Genomic DNA, 25,300 nt, shown 5'->3' with positions numbered 1-25,300 from the left:
AAAGTGCTTTTGCCCATTTTTCCAGAATAACTTTCAATATCTGGCAGCTTGCTTACAATTTACTGCATGTTAAGATAGCATATTGACAATTTAAAAACGAAGAAATTGTTAGAAAAAACTGTAGTTGTACATGAACACCAGATTGTGCATGTTAAATTTGGAATTTGAACAGTATAAAACATATTTCAAATACCCTTTGTTTGAGTCTTTGTCTCAATGTCCAAAACTGGGCCAAAATTGGAAACAGTCACGTAATTACAGTAATGCAGAATGCGCTTGTGCAAGCGGGTTGTCTGCAATACGCTCGGTGTTAAAGTGTTAAATTGTGATCACCGTATTGTTGTATGAAATGCATTTTCAATTTACATTACTGTAAAGTAACAACTTGATAATAGTATGGTAATAATTGTGTAACAGAAGTAGTATTACGTCTTACCATCGTATTACTGTAATAGCTTGGTAATAACAATGGAATTTAATTTTTGAGAAGGCATTACAAGTGGTAGGCTACTTTCTCCATATAACTTAAGAAATGTTATTAGAAGTAATTATTTATGTTGCTATTACCAGGGTGGCGCTGGAAAATAGGTTGGATTACCATAATATTATACCCGCTATTATAAAATGATTACCATATGGTTACCATGTTGTCACGCAAAGTATGAACAGACAATATTCTCTGGCTACAGACTTTGCTGATATTCTCCACCTTTGACGCAGTGCATGCTGAGAAAGACTCGACAACCCTGAGCAGAATAGGTACTTTAAAAAATACATGCTTGTATGAAATAGTGAAGCACATGCTTGTTATCTGCATTGCTGCTGATCCCGTACATCATTAATACTCAGGAGAAATAAAAACCCGTCAGATCCCTGCTCTATATTATGTCTCCCTTCATCTTAAATCAAGATCACTTTTTCTTCTCTTCTTCATTCACAGATAAAAAGACAAGTCTGGCTTTTCCCCCCTCGGTCACGCATGTCCCCCTGATTACGTCGAGCAGTTAAATCCTCACACGTGTGGTTTCCTCTCAGAGGCGCGGTCAGAGTCACAGTTCCACCTCAAACAAATAGTTCAAGACACACTCTGCCCAGGAAAGTGAGCCGATGATCGCTGACATGCTTGAGTGAGAGAAGACTCTGCACAATTCACTTCTATGACAGGGAGATACTTTATGATGACATCAAATTTAACTCCCTATCAAGGGGATTGTAAAACAGTCAATAACTTCAATTAAGTGAACATTTACAAAGCAAATAGTGACAGAGTCAAATTAATTAAGGATTGTTTACTTTTATATCGAAGCTGACTGTGTTTTTGATACCTTATCACTTTATTCAGTTATTAGGTTGATCGCTCAATGATTCCCTTATGATATATTCACATATTAAACATCCCATGGCAGTTATTGTTGTTGTATTTTCCTATGTGTAGTTTTATACGGCGGTCAGGGTGGGGGGTGGGTCGGGTTTGTTGCCACCATGTAGTCTGTCACGCCCTTCAGTCGCATCACAGCACAGATGTAAGGCTCTGTGATTGCCTAATGTGACATAGTGACCATCGTAACAGAAGCCTGACCTCTGTATATGAATCCGTCTTGTGTTTTGCTACAGAGATACCCCCTTTGTTTTTAGGAAAGGATTTACCTCATGTTGAACTCAGTGCAATTTATTTATGACTAGATTCATCTTGCAGTTCCTCTCTTCAACATGTCTACTTGTCTATGTTAGAGAGTTTTGTAAAAAATCACCCTCATAAATCTAGTTTGACTTCATCATTTTCTCAATTTCATCATTATCTTATTCTCATATAGCTACCATTTATAATACTCCAGTAACCTGTCATATTATGACTGCAGGGCAGACACATTAAAGTCTTTTCAGATTTAAACAAGAGCAGCAGACAAAAATACACCGTCCTTGTGCCAAACTAACACTGGCAAACTGATCCATATTTTACATCCGAGTTATGGTTAAGTTTGCAAACTTTCAATAGTTGATTTATGAACTAGATAAGTGATTATGCCATAAGACAGTTGCCCTATTTAGTGAAATAATCTCTCAAACATCTACACGGTAACAAAATACATATTAATGCAGCAAAAACTGTGGATCCAAAAAAGGCCAGGAGTGACAGGAACTGCCACAGTGCTTCTAAATGTTGCTGATAATGTTTCTTCCACCTTTAGTTTAATTATAAGCATAAGCTAACAATGTTAACCATGGTGCTGATCCAATGACACACACTCGTGAACTGTCACTGTCAGTCCCCGAGAAGCTCGCTGACGCTCTCGCCAACGTTCCTGAGTGTTGTTACCCAAAGCATAAACCCTCCATGTAATATCTTTAGAGTGCTTAGAGACGGGATTTACTGCGTCTGACGACAACGCCAGCTGTTAGTTTTGTAGCCGACCTCTAGAGTAAAAGTTGTAGCTTGTCTCCAGAGTTTTCAGAGAGCCTGTGCTCATTCATTCGCTTATTGTTTGGCTAAGACGTTACCTTGTGAAATCCAAAGTCTGTAAATAAATAAACATCACGATTCCTGAGGTTTGATTCTGTGCACTCATCACAGCATGTCATTAACACAATTAATTATAAATGAATGTCCAACGGGTTAACTTACAAACAGCACTGTGATGGCGCCTGTTCATTTGTTGGGATATTGTCGTAAAAATCTTCATGGCATAATTTAAGCTATCCATCAATATATTTGTTCAGCGAGAGGCAGAGGCTTGTTTTTCTACAAACAAGTACAAAACACAGTGTTCAAATTTGAGTCTCCTGTTTGAACGAGACGGTGAACGTTAACAAACACCATGTAATCATCTTAAAACCACTGCTGTTCTTGATCCAACTGTTTTAACTGCTATGACGATATCGATGCAAACATGGCCAAGAACAAATGCCAAACAATGAGCGCGGGTCCAGATTAATAACATCATCAGGAATATCTCAACCTCCTAAAGGAACACATAATATGTGTAATTACTGTATGTGCCGCTCTAAATGATGAAGCATCCTTTTATACTGGTCACAATCACAGCAGCAAAACATTAAAAAAAAAACTAAAAAAAAACTAATCTCCAGATAACACGAGTTCAATGCTCATTTTTTAAATATATGTTGAAGGACATGAAGTGTTGTGTTTCTCCACCTCAAGACAGATCGTGTAACCGCCAGCAGTATAACGAATGGCCGCGAGGCCAAAGCTTTACTGGCCCAGCTAAGCCGTGCACTCGTTAGAGCCCTGTGGGCAAACACACTCGACTCAGCAGAAATAAAGTGCAGCGCCGAAATAAGCTGTGAGATGTTGAATATTGAACATAGAGCTGTAGCACTTTTCTCAGGCTGATGATGCTGTCAAAACACAGTCACCATGAGCCAAATAAGTCACTCCCCCACAGGCATCACAAGAGTGTTTCCATGTTACAGAAGTCTGAACAAAAAAGAACATTAAAAGCTTTGTTTCTCCACCAAACAAAGAAAAAGACTTACTTGTGCACTTCTTGAGGCCGGAGCCTTTCTTCACAGCATGGCGGCTGAGTTTGCAGTTGAAGTTATTTTCCCAGAACTCAGCAAACCAGATATTCCTCCTGTTGTTCTCCAGCGTTCGGCTGATGAAGTAACGATCAAACCCTAGACAGGATTCATTGTCATTGACACAGTCAGCGTCTATGTAAACAACAGTGTTGCTTCAGTCTTTGAATCAGGGCTCTGTTGTTTTTATACAGTGGAATTAAGAAGTGTCCAATTGCTTAGTTTAATTATCTAATGATCAGATAATTATACATTAGTAAAGAAGAGTATATAAAAAAACAGCATGAATTTGGAGAAAAACTTTTTTCTCAGAATTCTGACTTTAATCTTCTGATTTTAGAACTCTGACTTTTTTCTAACTTTAATCTCAGAATATTTACTTTAATCGTCAGACTGTAATATCAAATTCTGACTTTAATCTCAGACTTTAATCGTCTGACTTTATTCTCAGAATTCTGACTTTAATCTCAGACTTTAATCGTCTGACTTTAATCTCAGACTTTAATCGTTTTAACTTTATTCTCAGAATTCTGACTTTAATCTCAGACTTTAATCGTCTGACTTTATTCTCAGACTTTAATTGTCTGACTTTATTCTCAGAATTCTTGAATTTAATCTCAGACTTTAATCACCTGACTTTAATCTCAGACTTTAATCGTCTGACTTTAATCTCAGAATTATGACTTTAATCTGAATTTTGAGATTAAAGACATAATTTAATTTAATCTCAGAATTCATGCTGGATGTTTTTTTTTCTTTCATTTTTTTTTACATGTGGTCCTAATACTCTTCCATACATAACAAAGCAAAGCAGAGTTTGTTTTTTGTTTTTTTCCCTTTTTCTTTAAGTGATGAATGCACAATGTCCCCGTCTCCGTACCTTTGATGGACTGGCGCTTGGGCAGGATGGTGACTGCTCCCTCTGCCATCTCCTCTTGGTGTAAAACCGGAGAGATCTTTGATCCCCAGCTGTCTGAACCAACCCAGATGAAATGACCTGTCTGGTTTGCCTTTTTAGCTGCGTGGAGTAGCCGCCTGCAAAGGTGAGGGAACAGATGTTGCCGTGGAGAAGATCAACATCAACAGCTCCACTTTGATGTTCTCTTTTCCCTTCATTTTATTACACAGTGGTGTGGCAGACACAGGGTTCTGGAGCAGCCACAATTTTTTTTTTTTTTTTCCTAATTTTCAAAGCAGGCATGTTTTGTAGACAACTTACTTGATATCATCCTCATTGGCGAAAATGATGACGACTCTTGCGTTTGGATTTTCTCGGAGTCGTCGGATGACCTTGTCAAACTCTCCCTGCTTGGGCTCCCGGGGAATCTTGACTGACTGTGAGATGCACACTCCTCCTTAACACATGGGTTAGAAAACATGTTACTCTTTGCCTTCCCTTTACCACTGTGAATAAAGATCTTCATGTTGAATTGGATGTAGATCAGAGGTGTCAAACTGACTCTTAGACCGTTTGTGTATCTAGAAAATTCAAAAAGTATGGACTGGCGAGCTGTCCAAGGTGTGACCCCGCCTTTCGCCCTATGTCAGCTGAGATTGGCACATTAACCCCACATGTGGATGTTAAAGTGGTAGAAGACAGCTAGATGGATACCGGAAAGCAGAGAAATAGAGCTTTTCGCACATATACTTATCATTACAGTAGCCCTCAGGACTTCCGCAAAATTATTCACCAGTGTGTCACACGTTTGTTGATTTAACATGGATGTGGCGTGTGTGTATAATGCTTATTTTGCCACGTAGACTAATTATAGTTTGTGGTATGAAAGAAACATACCATAATCATTTTATCATTCTTATTTTTATTATTATTTTGAAGGGACCAAGGAGCAGACGGACAAATTTATTCGCCTGAGAGGTGAAAAGGACCACCTTTGTTATTATTCTGAAGTGTACATAGTGGAAAAAAAACACTTTTATTTTGAAATTCTGTGAAATACCACCATGAATATTGCCCACCAACATTTATTTTTTCCAACTTTTTTTCTCAAGTCCTGCCACCTCTTGACCAGACTAAATGCTCATTGGCTCCCAGGTCATTTGAGTTTTATACCCCTTTAGACCGTAGACCGTCACAGTGAAGAAAAAAATGTATAGACAGTAGGAAAGCACTTACTATAATCATTTTTAAAATGCTTGAAATAGAGGCCCCTGACCCTGCTAAATTTGAATCAAAGATAATTCAAGGAATTACAATTAACATTTAAGTGTCCTTATTTGCATTCAAAGTACATTACTTGACGTCACAATTTGAACTGGAAAAAAAATTCTTCTATTTGTTGAACTGAATAAATGTGTATAATATGTAAGGAGAACTAATGTATAATATGTTTAAAGTTTACTTTTTTGCAGTTTACATTTTGGTTTGTTAGTCTACATTTTTGGAGGGATTTACTCTTAAACAGATCTTGGACAAACAATAAAGTAAATGGAGATTGTAACCCCAACCTGAAGGAATCTGTGAATCTTAAATGTAACCAAATAAGTTTCACAATTTACCATCACTGTGTCACATGGATAACATAATGAAAACATGCAGTTGTTAATTACACTAAATGCACTATGCACCTTTAGTTTTGTAAACTGATTTAAAAATAACTCATTTTCTGACGAACATAATGGAATCAAGGGATCTTTGGCCATTTTATCAGTTTACTGACAGGCAAAAGAGTAAGATGGTGAAATGTCGAGTTTCCTCTGAAAAGTGATGGACTGAGGGAAGAATAATTGGCTTTATAAAGAGAAAAACTGTTCGCATCATCTGATGGAGCCCACTTGTTTTATTTTTAGTGGTTTTGTGGAAGAGGAAATCAAGTGAAACGTTTGCAGCACTGTTGTGTTTGTCATTTATGAATAAAGGCTTATGAGAATTTAGAGGAACTTTATATCAAAGTGTCTCACTTTTTTTTTACAGAACTTGTGGTACTCAGGCAGAGTTTGGATGTCTGTTACAATTCATATTACAATTCTTTTGTATGTTTATGTGTGACATCAAAACACAGTGTGAGTGAATGTGGGGCCTATACTATTCCATTGTATTCTATTCATGCATCAGTCTGTCAGAATTGTGTTGAAGAACGTATTGTAGATAAGGGTGAATAGTTGACCTGAGCCCAATGGTTCCTGGAAAACCTTTGGTTTGGTACCGTTGCCTGAGCTATTGGACACAGCAGGTGCTCTGATAAATACCACAGATGGATCTTCTGTCTGTGTTGTTTTGTCCAGTTCAGTGAGGACTTGTTATTGACCTGACAATGTCTGAGAACTGTAATTTTCAACGTTTTCAAAGTCAGAAGTTTACATACACTAAGATTATTATGCCTTTAAACAATTTGGGAAAGCCCAAATGAAGATGTCATGTCTTTGGAACATTTGAGTTCATTAGAGACACACCTGTGGATGTATTTTAAGGCACACCTGAAACACACTGCTTCTTTGTGTAACATCATGGGAAAGTCAAAAGAAATCAGCCAAGATTTCAGGAAGAGAATTTTGGACTTTTGCACAAGTCTGGTTCATCCTGTGTCCTGTGTCACCTGGTGACATTCCCACGCTGCACACAGGAAGTGATTTGTTTTATGTCAAGACAGAGGCCTGCTGCTGTATCTCTGATAGTATGTCTTAGTCTCTGTTATTGTGGCCAAAACGAAAGGGATTGAGTTTGTAAACAGAAGGTTGCCAGTTCAAATCCCAGAATTGGTCAAGGGCTGGGGTGCCTGTGAGCAAGGCAATCAACCCCCCCATTGCTGCCCGGGTGCAGATAAATGCTGCCCACTCCTCCAGTGCCCGGTTTGTGTGTGTACATGTATATGTACAAAAATGACCCAAAGTTACACACTGCAGCTTTAAGTGAGGTTTTTACATTCAAGGCAGCACGGACAGGATGGAGGAAGTCACTGTGTAAAGTCTGAATCATGCTCAAACACAAATATGTTTGGTTACTGTTCTCTGAGGCCCAGTCAAGTCTGGGTAAAAAAAAAATGTGACGTGAGTCAGGTTTTATGATGTGAAACAGTCATTTGATGCTTAAGTGCACTGTTGTCTACGTGATTTTAGGTTTACATGAATGAGCTGCTTCTCTAAAAAATGGAGAGCTGGAAGCTAATGCATTTCTCTGGCCACCCCTAACACAAATGTGTTATGTGCAGTCCAAGCAGAATTTCCATCGCTTCTCCATCAATATTTGGAGTGTCCCGGTTACACAAACTCTCCAATACTGATACATACTGTGCCAATCGCTGTAGATAGAGACCAATTTAGACTCGGGGAGGCTTGAATAACTCTTCTCCACAGTGATTGTGTTTATTTACACTGAAATCCTGACAGCGTTCTTCTGCAGGAAACAACCAGCAGGAGTTAGACAACTGGAAATAATTGAGGAGTTAACGGGAAATTAATTAAAGTTACGCATTGATCTCCATCAACTGATTAATAGATGTAAACACCACCTACACGCTCAGTGACCACATGCACAGAGCTCCAACAAATGCAACAACAACAGGCTTCATAGATTAATATGGAATAAAAAAAAGTAGTGTGGACTCCTGTCATTCTGTGGTCTTCCGCCCTGGTACCCAGATCAGCGAGGGGCCAGCCGTCCCAATTTGGCTGTCTAAAAATGTTCTGAGGTCTGAGACAGAATACTTGTGTTGGATGAAACTGTCTTGTTCCAGCACAGCTGTCACCAAAAACCTCATTAAGTTTGACAAGGTCAGACTGAACTGAGACCCAAGGATTCATAAAACTGCAAAATAATTCATGTAAAGATATCATTTTGAAAATGCTGAGCTGTGCAAGCCCGTAAGAATGTATAGGAAAAGACGCGTGGTGACCTCCAGGCTCTTGCTCTGTAATGATCTTATTTTTGAGGCAATGTATGCGAGATGCTTCTCTTTCCTCTGAAGTTTAGTTCTGACAAAAAAAATCTGGTAAAGAAAACCAACAAAGTCCGACCCGAGGCAAGTCTGTGAGATAACACGATCATTTATGATGAAAAGCAAGCACAAAATCTTTAAATGTTTGATGAACCCTCTCTGAGTGTTACCCCCAGCTCTCTGTTCAGGATCTCCTGCTCTGTGAGCGGAACGCCCTTCTTAATAGAACATATTTAGGGGAAGCCGGAGGGGAAGGAGCTCCTTGCAACCACCCATCTTTCATTTGAGGATGTGTGTCCAGTCGTCCATGCAGTTTTAAAACACACCTTTTATAAGTTTAACATTTACTGCTGTGTCATTTATCCAGTGTTGTCTGTGTCACTTTTACTGCTCTTTTACTGTCCTCAGTGTTGCTCTTTTATTGTTACTGTCATTCTTTTATTACTTTTCAGTGATGGTTTTACACTGCACTGACTGTTTTTATACTCTGTGAAGTGTCCTCAGGTGTCCTGGAAGGAGCTTCTTAATGAAATGTATTATTAGTAGAATTAGTAGTAGTAGTAGTAACAGTAATACTATTTAGTATTAGTAGTTGTATTTGTATTCCTATTTTGCAGTTTTGCTTTCAGGTTATTTTTTTCTCTCTCTGATGCAGGCTCTTTTTTTTTTTTTTTTTAACCAGAGTTATGATTAAGTTTACTGGAAATATTTTTAGTAAGTGTAGTGGTTAGCACTCTTGCCTTTGCAGCAAGAAGACCCGGGTTCGAGCCTGTTGGAACAAGGGCATGGAGTTTGCATGTTCTCCCCGTGTTTCTCTGGGTTCTCTGGTTTCCTCCCACAGTCCAAAAACATGCAATATGGGGATTAGGTAAATTGGACACTCAAAATTGACCATAGGTGAGAGTGAATGGTTGTTTGTCTCTATGTGTCCCTGCGATGGACTGGCGAGCTGTCCAGGGTGTACCCAGCCTATCGCCCGATGTCTGCTGAGATTGGCACAGCACCCCCTGCAACCCTCGTGTGGAGTATAAAAGCAGTAGAATATGGATGGATGGATTTTTAGTAAGTATGTTTTTTTAAAACTAAAAGTAATGATCTGAGGCAATAATATTTGAACCATTTTGTTTTGTGGCTGCAACACAACATCGATAAGAGCGGAACACATTATTTTCTTTTATGTTTTTTTATTTTCCATTGTATATAGTTGAGTCATTGTCCTTTGTTTTATACTTGCATTGTCATATGGTCAATTTATTGGATTAAAAAGTAACGTATACATTTGCAGACCTATTGCCTTTGGTTTTAGGTGCAATGTTCACTCTGTGCTCATTGATACATGTTTTGTACACATATATACTCCATTTGCATACAGTGCGTGCGTGTATGTACAGTATTTGTAGACAATAAGGACTTTTGACTCTTGATTAGTTTGGTTTTAGGCTAAGGGGACTAAAGTTTTATACTTTTTGTATGCTTGAACAGTGGATACCACATTCCTTGTAGTATGGAAGAGTTAAAACTATTTTCTAATTTAAATCTTGTTAGCCTGTAGGTGTATTTTATACACAGTGTTTTAGCTGTTAATTTCATTTTGTAAATAAATCATTATGTGATGTGTAAAAGCCCTGTAAAGTCAAATCATCAGTGTTTCAAATCATCTTTTTAATTTGTGGTAGACCGCTGCAGGGAGCATGTGTTTGGATTGCAGTCGTGACGGCGTTTCATCACAGTGACGACCCACTTGTCCAGTGGACACGATTTGGGTCATTTTATGTCACTTTACTATAATGGAGGGGTTGAGATGAGTGAGAATCATGTACATTTAGACTAAGGGGAAATTCTTTCTCACAGCACTGCACTTTTCTAACAGACGCAACGACACAGCAGCAGCAGACTTAATAATACTTCACATAATAATAGTTTACAAGCATGCCATCACTCTGCAGCTTGTTACACGGCACACAGTAGAGCACAGCACTATCCTGGTGTTATCTTAACCTTGCCTAAACTAATATTAATGGACACTTGTACTGTAATACAGTATATGTGGCATCAGAACAGCCACAGACCTGCAATCAGTCTTTAATAATAATAGTAATACAAAGTATAAAGAGTATTAAAGCCTGTCTGAAGAGGTGAGTTTTGAGCCGGGATTTAAAGATGGAGAGAGACTCTGATGTCGTTGTTCCAGAGGTGAGGGGCCGAGCGGCTGAAGACTCTCGAACAGGCGGGTCGGAGGGAGAGTTGGATGGAAGAAGAGCTTAGAGAACGGGTAGGTGTGTGAATATGGAGGAGGTAAATAAATAAATAAATAATCCACATATACTACTAATGTGAACACTGGATTCCACCACAGCAAATTGGATTATGTGTCAAACTGGACATGAGACATTACTGTAAGCAAATAGGCTGATGGTTAGATATAGGCAGCGAAGGGAATAAACAATTACAAACAAGCTGAAACGTAATCCTGTCAAAATGTGAACTGATTCATGTTTTTAATGACACAAAGTGATCAGAGACTGAATTCAGCTCAGTCACTCAGTCAGCCAGTTTTTCTCTCCTCGTGGAATGTGGGCCTGGTTCGCCCATTGTTTAGTAAATCTTACAGCAGAGGGAAGGCGCACGGCTTCCTCTTTATTACTGTATTACTCTTCCTATTGTGTGCTTGGTGTCATAAAGGCACTTCCTCTGTGGTTCCTGCATATTTTACATGAAAAAAAATCATAGTTATAATAAACCAATTTTCAATGTGATATCATTTCCCACACTGCAGGTATGATCACAGTCATATATCGGTGTTAATATCCAAAGACTAGGAAACGAGAATAACTTCAATTAATATTAGCAGCATGTTTGCCTGGCGTTAACACTCCCAGTGGATTTTTCTTCTTCTTGTTCTCTGCGAGAGCTCAACACAGTGCCTTTAGTGAAACACAAGCAAAAACACAAGGAATAACTATCTTTGACAACACACCATATTCAAAGAATGTGACAGCAATGGATGCAAATGACCAACAACATAGTCATACTAGTTTTTCATCGTGTTTTGCCTCATCCTTGCCTGTGCTTGTCAAACCTCAGCTTCAGCTGTGGCTGTGGATGCAATATCATTCTCTTTCACATGAGAACTTCTCTTAAACTTTCTTGTCACATGAACCCCAAAGCTTTCATTCATTCCTTAAGAGACACTGGAATTTCAAAAACACAAATTGACACAGACATACGCCCCCCATGACAGTGATGTGCGTATGTTGTGCCCCAAACTACCGAGGAGCAATAAAAGTATGGGTTGTATATAAGGTGTGGAATAATGTGTGGCGTCAGCCCCTTTCGTCGTAATTCTGTAAGTGGTGAAGAATTCCACGTCAGCCGACAAATGGTTTTTATGGGAACAGGAAATTCTGTGCCGTTGATTTCATTCTGTCTGTTTTACAACCGCCCATTTCATGTGTTGTGGCTTTCATGTCAGAATCCAAGGTACGGTAGAGTAATTTCCTGCTTAAGCCATTCCCTTGCAAAAACAGGAGAGACTTCGCTAACCTTGCAGCAGTCCTATAAAATGCTGCTGCTTTCTAATTCCCGTGCAAACTCCTGCGTCTCTGCTGTGTGCTCTAATTTGAATATTATTATGTAAAGACCTCTAAATCACTGGTAATGCGGGATAAACTGGCGTGTACAGTATGCCTATTAGTATTCGGAGGAGGTTATGAGAGAATTGGATCCTGCTGCACGTCAATCGTACAGAAGAAAATAACATTAGAAATGTACACACATGAACACTTTGCCTTGTAATCTTCTCCATTTTACAAATCAAATATGAGCTGGGACACACAGCGGCACAGGTGACGAGCACTTCACCTCACAGGCAGAAGATTTGCATGTGCGTGGGTTTTCTCCAGGTTCTCTGGTTTCCTCCTACAGTCCTAAAACATGCAGAGGGTAATTGGACACACTGAATTGACCGTGGGTGTGAATGTGAGACGGATTGTTCGTTCCTATATGTTGGCCCTGCAACGGACTGTCCAGAGTGTACCTCGCCTTTTGCCCTATTAGCTGGGTTTCTCGTGTGGTAGACAATGAATGTGAGGAGTAGAAAAGTCTCAAAAGTTCATAGAAGAGTTTGAAGTGCTAAACTAACATGTTCAAAGAGGAAAGTTGGATCCTGAGCCGCACGATATGATGCTGGAAACTTTTTCTCTTTCTCTTTCTTTCTTTTTTTTTTTTTTTTTTTACACCTTCACTGCTGCATACACAATACAAAGACAAGTCTTCTCGGATGCTGCTGGCACACTTTGTATCAGGAGCTCGGCTCTGTGGATATGTGAGGAGATTTGCAAAGTGATAACTTTACCTGCCTGTGACATGTTGCAGCCCAGTGATGGTGTTTGTTTTTCAAAATAAATTTCAGAGACATTATTTCCCACTGGAAGACCCATATTTGTGTCTCATTGTACATTTTAATCTGTTGTGTTGTGTTCATGCTGTTCATGTTCAAAAAAACCAAAGAAATACAATAGTGTTGGGCCTGAAACACAATTTGTTGTTTCTTTGCTCCACTGAGTTTCCTAATTGTACACCCTCCCCTGTTATTTGTTCACCACTCGTCTTGTGGTGGTGTGTCTTGTGTGTTTGGAGTATATAATTAACATGTGAAAGGCACCATCTTGACATCTTTAAGCTATAAATTTCAGATGTGCTTCATACATAAATTTAATTATTTGATTAACTCGATATATTTTGTCCACTGTAGCTGCCTGCTGGAATTAAACACTACTCGGCATGAGCCAAGCATGAGTGCGTCACTGCATTCTCAGTTATGTTTAGAAAGGAAAGTATTTTGTGTGATTTACATGTCTACAGATGTGCATTTTAGCCTGATAGTGTCTCAACCACTGCGTGTGGTGTTTTGCTTAATTGAGGGTAATGAAAAACGGTTCCTGCTAATGAATGTGGTTAGATTTTTGGCACAAAAAGCACCTGTTAGGGCTGAGCATCAGCACCATCTTCATAAGACACACACACGGTGTCACAACTCTGTTGTCAGATGTGCTTCTTCATTTTAAGTTTAGTGTACCAAGCTTGCTGTGTGATCCGTCTCTGTATTGGAACCTGACAGAAACCGATTGGACAATTTGTTCAAGTATTCTGGTTCAGTCACTCTGGCTGGGCTGCACCGTGTAGCAGCTTTAAGAGTTCAAACACAGCACGTGTACGATAGGTGTGACATTTGGCCGTGTTTCCATAATGGCACAGTTCGGTTTGGTACAGTACGGTATGGTTTGGAATGGTAAAGCCCTCGGTCAGGCTTGAGTTTCGATTAAGAACACCAGCTTTGTCTCAAAAAGACGTCCAGTTTGAAGACAGCGGTGGAAAGGGAATGACGCCTTTCTTTGGCACAATCAGCTGACTGCCGTGCGTCTACCTCCAGCCATACTGTACTGTACCATTACTCTGGTACTCCAAGGGAAGAGTACCGCAGTCTTACACCTCCTTTTACGTCCGCTGATCCAACCCAATGAGGACAAGACAAACTAACTGATTTGAAACAGTGCTGTTTTGCACTCTAAACTTTTTTACATTTTTCAATATTCCCATTAAAGTGCCGGATCGATAAGCATTATCGATTAACTCTTAACGATACCCATCCCTGCTCGTATCCAGTCATGGAGGGAGTCAGAACCTGTCAGTGTTTTAACCTTAAGGTGAGCGCCACCTCCATTAAGCTAATCACTGCAATGCTTTTAAACACCAGAACAAAGTGCCGCCATGAATCATTCCTCGAAGCTTTAGCGACGCTGGATGTAAGTGGGGTCTACCAATTTACGTGAGGAAAAAAAAAAGGGAAAAAAAAGTGAATTTAATTACAAAGCCTTTTGTCGAGCCTGGCAGTCTGCTTTTCTGAGTTATTACAAGAGATATCTCATTAACAGATGGATCAACAAGGGACACTTTACCACAGATGTCATGGATATATCACGTTTTTATGTTTCACCTCTCTCGTCAAGCAAGGGCAACGGCTTCAATCAACCAATTGACCTCTGTCTGACCTCATTCCTATAACTGCAGTCAAGAAATGCCAAAGGCAGACCTGAATCCATACACTAAGCCCTAAGAATAGCAGTGTACTGTAGCCTTCCTAATTGACTCTGTAATAGCGTCATAGTTCTGTCTTGGACACACACTGATACCAAAGAAAAGGACAAAAAAAAGCCGTCCAGTTGAAGTTCACCGCTGTACCAAACTAATCAGTGTTGATGTAGCGTTTTATAGAAAAGTCAGCTTTAAGGTTTTGTCACCCAAGCTTATTGTTTGTTTACTTTGGAAGAGTGACAGCAGGAACAGAGTCTCACTTATCAGGAGACATTTTGTGTCCAACTCTTTTGAACTTGCACTTTTGAAATGACAATTTACAATACATATAAATTTGACCAATTTGAGGCAATCAATCAACTAAATTGGACACAAACCTAACTCATGATAAAGAGTTTACATTAAAAACAAAGTGGTACGTGTAATTTATCGGCCTATTTAGAAGGCCTAATGCCTTATGTTTGAAATTCAAATGCCTTCGGAGAGATGATGCACACGATAGGTGCCAGGCGAATGGCGTTCTATTCATTGTTGTTGATGTGGAATCCCACACTCCTATTGTGCCATAAATTGAGTCATCATTTTTCAGTGAAAAGCCTGTTCCAGCGGCTCAGAGAAAGCAACGCAGTTGTGGGGCTAAAATAAATGCAACAGGTCTTGTTTTTCTATCAACATTACACCACTAAAACAATTTGATTGCTCCAGAAGTGAAACATCCTGATTCTGCTTAACCTTTTTTTTACCATCTCTTCTTTATCATCATGTCAGTATAAACACTGTTTTTGTTTTTTCTTTTAGGATTTTGTTTTACAAGAAAATAAAAAGAAAGGAAAAAGAAATGGAGTGCTTTTAACTGATCATGTGATTCTTGATTCAAATTTGTACTACTACTCGTGTCTATAATTTGTGTCTGTTGTTCCCTTTGAAATATAGTGGAGATTCTAGTCCCCTAGATGACTGTATTCCTGTTAGATAGTTTTTCACAACTCTGACCTGTCCCGGTGTGAAAAAGGAAGCTTGTTCACCAAGAGGTGTTAATTAAAGAGAGGGGTAAAAATCTCAGCGCTGTACGGAGAAGGCCACTGAACAGCAGGCAGGGAGTGTTGGTCATCTGCTTTGATGGGCTGACTGTTATTAGGTAATAGGTCTTCACTGGCCTCTGGTGCTTCATTGCTTTTCCCTCTTGTCATTATGTGATACCGAAATTGTTTCCACTAAAAAGTAAAGCCATTAGGTTTTTCCAGAGTAAATGCAGCAGAAATATTAGAAATATTTACTGTATATAATCTAATATTTACTATATATATCCTTAAGCTGACAGACCAGAGCTGCGTAATCACAAGGGCAGATTCTTTATGGATTAACAAAAGAAGAAGAAAAAAAGCCCTTTTTGGGGGGGAAAAAGGTGCAACCTCAAGACTTATGTGAAGTGTTTTCTGAATATAGAGTTGAAAAATGTGCCTAGATCCTTGTCTTAAAAAGTCTCCAATGATCAACCCCATTTTACTGACCCCGCTCTACAAGTGCCACCTGCAATTAAACCTTTTCTTCAAGAAAATTGTGGCTGCAGCAGAGGAAAGACCTCCGCCCATGTTTCACCTCCTCACCAATTAAAAACCAAGAAAAACACTGCGGTGAAAGCAGCTGCTTTCATCGACTAATTGACGGATTGATTTGCCTGTTTTCCTGTCAACCTATAAGATGTTTTTTATGATGTGAGGGTGACAGTGCTTCATTTGATTTAGTGGAAGCACTCTTGTGGGAAGGTTGTTTGAAAAATTTTCTCAGAGGGAGAAAAAAAAAAAAAAAGTCAAGTGTTTTGTAAATGTTTTTGTTGCTGTTGTGTTCCAAAGACAAAAACACGCCATTAGCTAGACTTCAAGTATGTGTTTTGTAATAGATGTCAACACTGTATTGAAGATAAGGAAAATTACAGACGCCAACAATATGCGGATTAAACCTGGCCAGCTAATTAATGAGAATGTCAGAGGAGGTGCATTTAACTCAAAGTTGATTTTTAAAGCAGCAGCTTGTGATGTGTGTTTCACCACGGTGTTTGCTCTGTATTAGCTGAATCGTCTTATCCTCTGCACTCTCATAACACCTTATCCTGTGAGGGATTCCATCTGACAATGAGCGACTAACCTCAGTCCATCACAGAGCAAACACACTGAGACAAACAAACATTCACACCGATGGAGTTCATCAAATCTGCGTGTCTTCACACTGTGGGAGGAAGACATGTATCCTCAAATGGGATTCAAACTAATATCTAATATTGGGAGCCTCTGACTTAACTGTTGAATCTTGGTCTGCTTTTTTACCTTCTCTTTCACACCATGTGAGGATTTGCAGTGTCACGGTGAACGGCTGGAAGAGCTGTTAAATGTGCCACAGCGAGAAAACCAGCGGGGAAGATGGTGGCTGCTGATTTCAGCACAAAACATACGCACTTAGCTTTTAGGCAGCTCCACATGAACACAATGCTAAAGTGACCAGGGCAGCAACAGACTAGAATTAGGCTCTCCTTGAATATCTTTTGGGGGTTATCCTACTCAGGTCTAGTGAAAGATTATAACCCTCAGACTAACTTGATATGTTGAATTTAAATTAGACGTACAGACTAGCCGAGGGGGTGGCGTGCTGGTCAGTTAGTTGGTCCAACACTAAATAGTCCAAACTAAGTATGTTAAGTGTAAATAGAGTATAAGCAGTTGTTAACTCCTTGACATAAGAGGGCTGTAGGGATTCTTTTTTTTTTCTGTAGACTAATCCGTAATCAAGTGTTTCTTTGAAAACTTGCTCAGTGCCTGAGTTATTCACAATGCCATTAATCTCCAGTTTGGGGATGAAGGCTCACTGTCCTGAACCTCTCGCACTTGATGATCACAGACAGAAGCATGTGTGCTTCATTTGCAACATGTCGATCTGTCCATTCCTGCTGATATTAACATCGGGTTATATTGTCTTTATTGTCCGACTCTCCTCTCTCTCTTTCATCTGTGCTGTGATTGGCCAATGTCTCACGTCATGGGCCAACATTCCCCATGGCCTCTCTCAGATCACTTGATTTATATTTCACAGAAAGATTAGAATGCAAATATTGGTAATGCCAAAAATGAGTTTTTTTCAGTTTGTCAAAAAGAGAAGATATCGCAATTGCTAGTCACAGTGCGTTCCCTCTGGGATGGTGTTAATACAATTTGTGGAGAAAATTTCAATTAAAAAAGGCGCACATTCTCATATTTAGTGCTGCATGTGCATAATAGAAAATATGTCTTGCACTCTATAATATTCTTCTTCTAATAATAATTTCTGGCAGGCGAGGTGTAACACTGCCCTCCACAGGAAAAAAAAATTTCTGTCACTTTATTTTCTTACTTATACACCAGGTCCTTAATGAAAAGCTAAAACTGCCTTAATGTTGTTGTGTTGGACCGCACTAAACTCATTTTCCACTAAAGTAGGAAGATGGAAGGAATCCAATTCAAGCAACAGTTTCTCTACCTGCATGGTTCTTGATCTTTCCCAGTTATAATACAAAACATTTTTACAAAATGCCACTAAATATCATAGTAAATAACACAGTTTATATAAATGGTGTACACCTCATTGCTCTTGGTAAATCACCAGTCACGTACTGGTGCTCATTTTAATAATCTTATATGTCATGTTACATTTTCCAGTGCTTACAAATCAAATAAAAATATGTAAATAAATGTAATGCATCAATGTCCAGCGATATTTCACACAAACCCCGAATATCTGTGTATATGTGTACTCATTTAAATCAGAGTATTTATGTGGTGACGATGATTTATACTGCTAAAAGAAAGAAATTAAAAAATATTTTATATATATATATATATTAACAAAAGATTACATAGCTATACAGTATAGTCCAATCAATGATTTAGCTCATACATAGGAGGCACAGGTTTGAGAAGTGAAAACAAGTGAATTCCCTGCACCTATTCATTAACTGTGCAGCAATACAATGATAATATGAACATGTTCTAATCAACAGAAATGTCTCCTGTAACAACATGCAGGGACATACAGTCATTCACACACACACACACACACACACACTGTCCACGCTGCCGCAGTGCCTGTCCTCTGGTTCATCTACACAAGCCTTGAGATGGTTTCACAGTGACAGTATACATTTTTATACACGCTGCTGTATATATTTCCTGTTACGGTGTCACTTATAGCCTTCAGGGTTTAAGAAACGGGCCTTGGTGCTTTGCTCAGATGCTTGCTGTCAGTAGATACAAAGTGGTTTCAGCCCCCCACAGTCAGTCTCTCCCAGCTCAGTCGAGTGCTCAGACTGGGAAACTTTCTGTTCCGAACTGGATCCCTGAACCTCCCGGCTACCACTGTACCCTGTTTATTTTATTTATTTATCTTTTAATGCACACTTGCCACAGTAACTACTGCCTGCAGTGAGAAAGCTCTCAACCATCCCTTGCAGACACAGTTCCACTCATTTCAATGGGTATAAACAATATGAGTAAAGTCAGATATGATGAGACTTAAATTTGCCAGTGGCCTGGAGGCTCGTGGAAGATTCTCCTACAGACCTGGCTTATCAGCTACTCAGCCAGCCCAGTTACTGTATTTCTGATGCTAATTACTATTTAGTGTGCATAAGTAAATTTGAATTCTGACCAAAGGTGACTGTGGGGGGCGAGCATTGTATTTTTTTAAGAATTTGGATTAGCTAATGTGGAAAATGGAGTTGCCATGGCTTTGCTAAAAAAAGGGGGGATGAAATTATGTAAAAACAGGCTGTCTACTCTATGAAACCATCAGTACTGTCTGAATATAATATCAGTGATATCCTGCATCAGTGAAACACATGGAGCCATTTCACGTTTAACAGTGGGAAAAGGTTGCTGCATCGGGCACAGGAATTAAAAGGGATTTACTTCTCCTTTTAATTATTTATTGTTTTGGTTTTGGTTTAGCCTTCAATAAACCAATCACAATCCCTTCCCCCATGCACTTTAACACTGCAGATTGCTCTATAATGATGTATATGCCAGGTAAGAGAGAAGGCTGCTCTGCATATTGAAAAGATCTATTCATGCTCAAAGTTTAAAGAGCATTTCCGTGTGAAAGAACCTGACTTTTAAGTGCACTGTGCAACTGGTTATATAGGTGCATATGCTACCTTGATCATGTTCCCTTGAAAATCATGAAATAGTACAACACTGCCTTCAAATCAGGTTTTTTTTCTTGTTTTGCTCTCACTCTCTGCTGCCTCACAATAGTTACAGTCTAACCGTTCCCTTTACAGCTCCTCGTTTTAAACCTCTGTGAGACTGAGACGAGCACAACAAGTGCAATTGCCAATTAAAAGATGTCGGTGTTGGATGACAAATCTTTGAATATTCATTACCCTGTTCTACAGCAGAAGATAACACACTTCAAAAAATAATGACACTGATGATGTGATGACATCTTCATGATGGATTTGTTTAAGAAAAAAGTTGTTTGATCATGTTATTCATTGTTTTTCAATGAAACATTTTGTCTTATTAGATATGTGGTGGGGAAAATGTACCTTAATACTGTGGAAAATCACATACTGTATGTTGTAGTAGCCAGTATTGAGTTAATTTAGTTTAGGGTTAGTTACAGTGTAATTTGTGAAGTTGGTCTTTAGCCTTCAAGTAAATATACTTGCAAGGATGGGAACGTGGCTTTGTGGACCCTTTGATACCTTTGACAGCTATGATAGATGGAGAGATATGTACTGGATAATATCTAGCATTTTGGGATGGTTGACGTGTCCGTTAGAAGCTGTGCTAGGTTTGGTGTAAAAAGGTTTCTTGAGCGTTATATTATTATTACTATTACTATAGATCGTCATTTACAACCTGGAACATCAAGGTTCATCAACAAATCTAATTCCATAGTTCTGCAGCACGATGCAGATTTCTCTCGGTAAGATCTCTGCAGTCCCCCTTTATACGTGTAGAGCGGATCTAAAGCAGGGCTACAATTTCAAGTGTGTTGGGTCAGCTCAATTTGAGCTGTGTTAAAGTGGGCTAATCCCACAGACATGGTGTAATCCTCTGTGGCCAGCACCACAGTCTTATCTGTGTGGCATCTGAAGAACATGGAGCCATACAAATAAGAGACAGGCTGATACACACAGTCAGCCAAACATTTATTATCTGGCACGTTTTGTGGCTCAAGAGCAGAGATAACCAAACCATTATTCATTTGTTTTGCCATTTCTGTATTATTGATATAAAGGTTTATGTCATTGTTTTGGTTGAGGTCGCCCTCAAAGTCACATCTCCTTCTCTGTATATGCTCATAAAACATCTAAAAAAAATTTTTTTTACCCTAGTGAGCTTTGACAGAGCAGACCTTTATATCTCATTATTCACCTATCACTCAGTGTTCAGCAGTTTTATTTGACAGCTGGAGAAGTTGATTTGTGCATTTGCTTTAGACTGCCACAATATTTTACTGAACACAGCAGCTATTCTTCATACGGAGCTGCCACATCCTGTAAAAACAACTCAACTGCCATAGAAAAAAACCCTCTGCATCTCTTTTTTGTCACTGCTCCCTGATGTTGCAGATGACACGTCCTGTTGTCTCTGAGTTAAAAAAAAGGCTTCTCACCTGTGGGAAATTCTGTGACTACCACAAAGATATAGGCTGCACCTTTTGGTGCAAACAATGGCTGCATTATGGCTCTGTGACTGATGGTGTTGTTAGCTGTGAACAGGTGGATATACCTTTTAAAATTCATGAAAACTCTGTTGAGCTGCAGCAAGGAAACGGGCGACTGAAAGTGAATTAAACAAAGCTCTTTCTGCTCGCCTTTAGACTTAGACCCATTCTGAATCATCTGTATGTCTTGGCAGGCTGGCCACATAATTGATGCCATTCATTACATGATTGAGGGGGGTTGTTTTTCTCGGGTGAGTGGAGGTAGCCAGACCTTTGCTGAGAGCAACGCAGACCGTGGTGATTGATAGGAGGCAAGCTGCATAAATGCTGGAGTGCTGGTTGCCTAAATGCAAGTGAGTGTTACTCTCTTTGCCAGCTTGGGGCAAAGCCATTAATACACCCAGCGAATGATGATAGCTGTTGTATTGATTGCAGTTTGCAACCTGTACTCCACTGGCCCCTCTTGCTCCAATACCTCAGCTAACACAAGCATTGAAATTGTTGACCCGGGCTGTCTCTGCCATTGATTACCCCATTGATGCGAGGACACTACATTCACTTTGTTTGCGTGCGAGCTTAATTAATTCACAAAGTTCCCCGATGGTACAACAGGAATCAATATGAGGGCAAAAAAAATTGAATTATAAGATTAAAATATAGATTTGTCCCTTAAAAATGTGGCAATGTCCCTCTGCAGCAGACTGACCTGCATACTACAAAAACAAACAGAAAATAGGTCTCAAACAAAAATCTGACTCACTAAAGTTAATATCCCACCCAACTTAACTTCATTCTTTTTTTTCTTTTTTTTTCTTATTATTAGGTTTTGTAAGCAGACACTGTTACTTATGAGAATATCCTAGTGGGATTTTAGTTCATAATGGGTGTTTGTAATTGAGAAGAAGTTGACACTAAAATCCAAACCCTACCACAATTGTGGCTCATTGCGGCTAAAACTTACCACATTTATAACCAAGAAATTATAAATGTAAATAAATAACAGGTTTATAGCTAGCACATGGTCGCATATCAGCCCGTTCCGCTATGATTTGCAGCCGTATTTTTTGTACAAAAGGTTTAAATGCACTTATTGTAAGTCGCTTTGGATAAAAGCGTCTGCCAAATGACATGTGATGTAATGTAATGTAATGTATTTAGTTGTGTAATAATGTCAGCTCAAAAGTGAAAAACATTGTTTAAGGACCATAGACATTCAGCCACAAAACTCCCAACATTAGCAGCACGTAACATCTCCTACCCTAAGTTTCCCCCACAAGCGAGCAGAACAAAGGCGCTCCGATGTCAAATCACTGCATAGCAACTGCCAAGCGCATGGAAACCATCCCCAGTAGCTTTCCATTAAATTCCAAGAACTAATCATGACGTTAGCATACATTAACCATATTTGGAAGGCCGAACTGCCACTTGCTGGAATGTATCAATTTGACCAGCATAAAAAAACTTCAGAAGCTTCGCCCCGTTCTCAAATGTGTCAATCGCTCATCGTAACTCTGTGCGTCATCCTCCCACTAAGTTGCATTATTTTTTATCAAGGTAAAAGAAACAACCTCAGAGTGTTATCTCTGTTTTTGGGTTGTCGCTATGAGTTGAAATATCTTGTGTCAAGGTCCTTTGTGAAAGGTTACACACTGCCAAGATACAAAGGTATAAAAATTACCCATGAAGAATATGGTGTAAAAAGAACAATGTTCTTTGGGTATACCGTTAAATTTTCAAAAGCTCCCCACCCACCCGACTGCTTGGTCACTGTGCTCCCTTGCCATTACCCTAAAATAAAATACTGGCTAGAACCCTGATGATTTTGGTTAAAAATTAGACTTGACTGTAGGTGTAAGTGTGAGTTAATGGAGTGATTTTGTCTCAGAAACGCGTATCTGTGGTTTGCAGTTAAGTTTATTCGCCACATGTGATCATGTGATTGTATCAACAAAAATAATGCTGCAGGGAATGAGCCAAGTTTGTTTCCTAAAATTAAGAGCGTAGTGCAAACACTTTCATTTGATCGTTTCTTCACGAGGCCGACAGCTGAGTAATGAAGTGAAAGAGTTACAGTCGCTTGTTGACTACAGGCTAATAAAATAGATGTTTCCCTACATTCTACAAAACTCTTTTTTCCCAGCCTTCAAATTTGATCTTGCCTCGTCTCTCCCACGCGCCTTTTCCTCCTTGTCTTTCTCTTCTTCTGTTTCAACTGACGCGGTGTCATTTGAAAAGGAAATGAAACTCAAATTCTGTGTCAAATTGACATCACGTCAAACTTTTATCCAGCGATTCCCCCCCAGACTCAATCAGTCGCACTCAAGACTTCGTTCAGTATTAAATAAAAAAAAAAAAACACTTTCGCAGAGCCCTCATAACTTCAAAAATAATCCATCTTAATATATTCAATGACACTTGAAATCCTGACTGCAATGTCTCATTCAAGTTCCACTGAGAAAGTGGAAAACCTCCATAGCTCTTCACTGACTTTGAACCCTTCCGAGGAAAAAGAAAGAGGGATGATGTTCAACTTTTAAATGGCAACAAACAAATGAAAGGCTATTTGTTTTTCTCCCCTTCGCTGAAGAGGCTGTCTCTTCTTATCATTGCACAAAAGATGGATTTTAAAAGCGTTTCCTCAGAGTCCTGCTGTTTGTCTTGAAGACTGATGGGCAGTGATACATTTTTATGAAGCTGTGTAGAGGTCGCTCTCTTAAAATATTGGTTACTTCAAAATCTAACAGGTGAAAAGTGAACAGAATAAGGAACACAATTAGGAAACCGCTTCATGACTGAACGCCCACTTTGTCAGAAATGCAAATCTTACAGACTTGGTTTATTAAAAAGACATGAATCAGCACCTCGGAGGGTATAAATCCCGAGAGAGTGTGCTTGTCTTTTTTTCCCCTCCCCAAATGCTCTCCACTATATGTTAATGCACGACGGAAGCACTTCTCTTCAGCTTGTGATTTTGGTCAGAAAAACTAAACTGTAATTCCTCTGACATTACAATCAATTACAATCTTTAGCCCAGCCTGGACCTTCTCTTAATCTCATCAGGACGAAAGGGACGACTGGTATTCTATTTGTGTCTCACTGTGCAGCCTATTACCATATGGACATTTGGTTGAAAATACAGCCTTTTTTTCGAAATGAAATTTGTTTTTTATTAGGGTCATTTCAGCGTACTGTGTATGTGGAGATTATGTGTCACTGTAATTTAGTTATGCCAATGTTTTCCCATCACATGAGACTCCAAAGCTCTTCTTCACACCCCTCCTCCTCCCCCCTCACACTGCTCCCCACCATCTCACCAACACCTTCCCCACTGCTCCTAAATTGACCCCTTAAGGTTCCTGTGCAGGAATGAAAGTGTGTTTATCTCCCATTCCAGGAATGAATGCAGTTATAAGAAATTACTGCAATTCAGAGGCACAAAAAAAATGGAAACAAGGCAAAATGTTGTTTTTCATTGTTATCGTTATGATAAACCAAGGACACCAGATGAAGCAGATGTGTGAATAATCTGCCTGGGACAATGTTACTTGTCACTACAATTACATTTTTAATACAGATACAGGAAGGGGTTGTTCACACTGGAATGGTGAAATACAAGCTTTTGGCTCATTGTAAAGCATTTGGCAGAGTTATGAGTCATCGCCACATTTTGAAAAGTATGTGAAAAATGTGAGTGTGCAGGTGGGATAACTGGTGATAATGATTTTTTTTCTGAATCCCAATATGTTCTGACACAGTTTAGATCACAGCTGCCTTTTTTTTTCTTCTTTTTTTTTTTAAACACATAAGACCCAATTTAAGAGAAAAGAGATACACTTTTCTATTTTGTGAAAAAGGGCACAGCATGAATGGAAAAGAGTGTTTGCCTTTGTCATCAGTGACGCATTTGGGAAAATAAACAGCATGTTATGGCTTAAACGGCAAATGCATGACATTCATGAAGCCATTATTTTCTTACCCAGTTAACAGTACAGTTTAAATGCCCAACTAACAGCCACTTAAAGTGTTTGGGCACCTAGTTACTGATCTAACTATTTCCCAAAAGAGTTCCACAGGCACTT

At 39.2% G+C, this 25,300-nt stretch overlaps 1 protein-coding gene across 2 annotated transcripts in view; it reads right to left on the bottom strand.

The window, feature by feature from the left end:
• LOC131461040 (metabotropic glutamate receptor 4-like) overlaps nt 1–25,300 on the bottom strand; it is a 169,316-nt gene that overhangs the window by 31,791 nt on the left and 112,225 nt on the right. Inside the window, exons 4-6 of one of the 2 annotated variants that reach the window (XM_058632016.1) lie at nt 4,757–4,892; nt 4,418–4,572; nt 3,496–3,636 (exon numbers count right to left, since the gene is read on the bottom strand). In XM_058632016.1, the coding sequence (XP_058487999.1) occupies nt 3,496–3,636; nt 4,418–4,572; nt 4,757–4,892 (432 nt within the window). The remainder of the gene's footprint in view (nt 1–3,495; nt 3,637–4,417; nt 4,573–4,756; nt 4,893–25,300) is intronic. The other variant, XM_058632018.1, reaches the window with a different exon arrangement.

The sequence above is a fragment of the Solea solea genome, chromosome 6 (assembly GCF_958295425.1).
Source record: "Solea solea chromosome 6, fSolSol10.1, whole genome shotgun sequence".
Classification (NCBI taxonomy): Eukaryota; Metazoa; Chordata; class Actinopteri; order Pleuronectiformes; family Soleidae; genus Solea; species Solea solea.
This window is presented reverse-complemented; position numbering and strand designations above follow the sequence as displayed.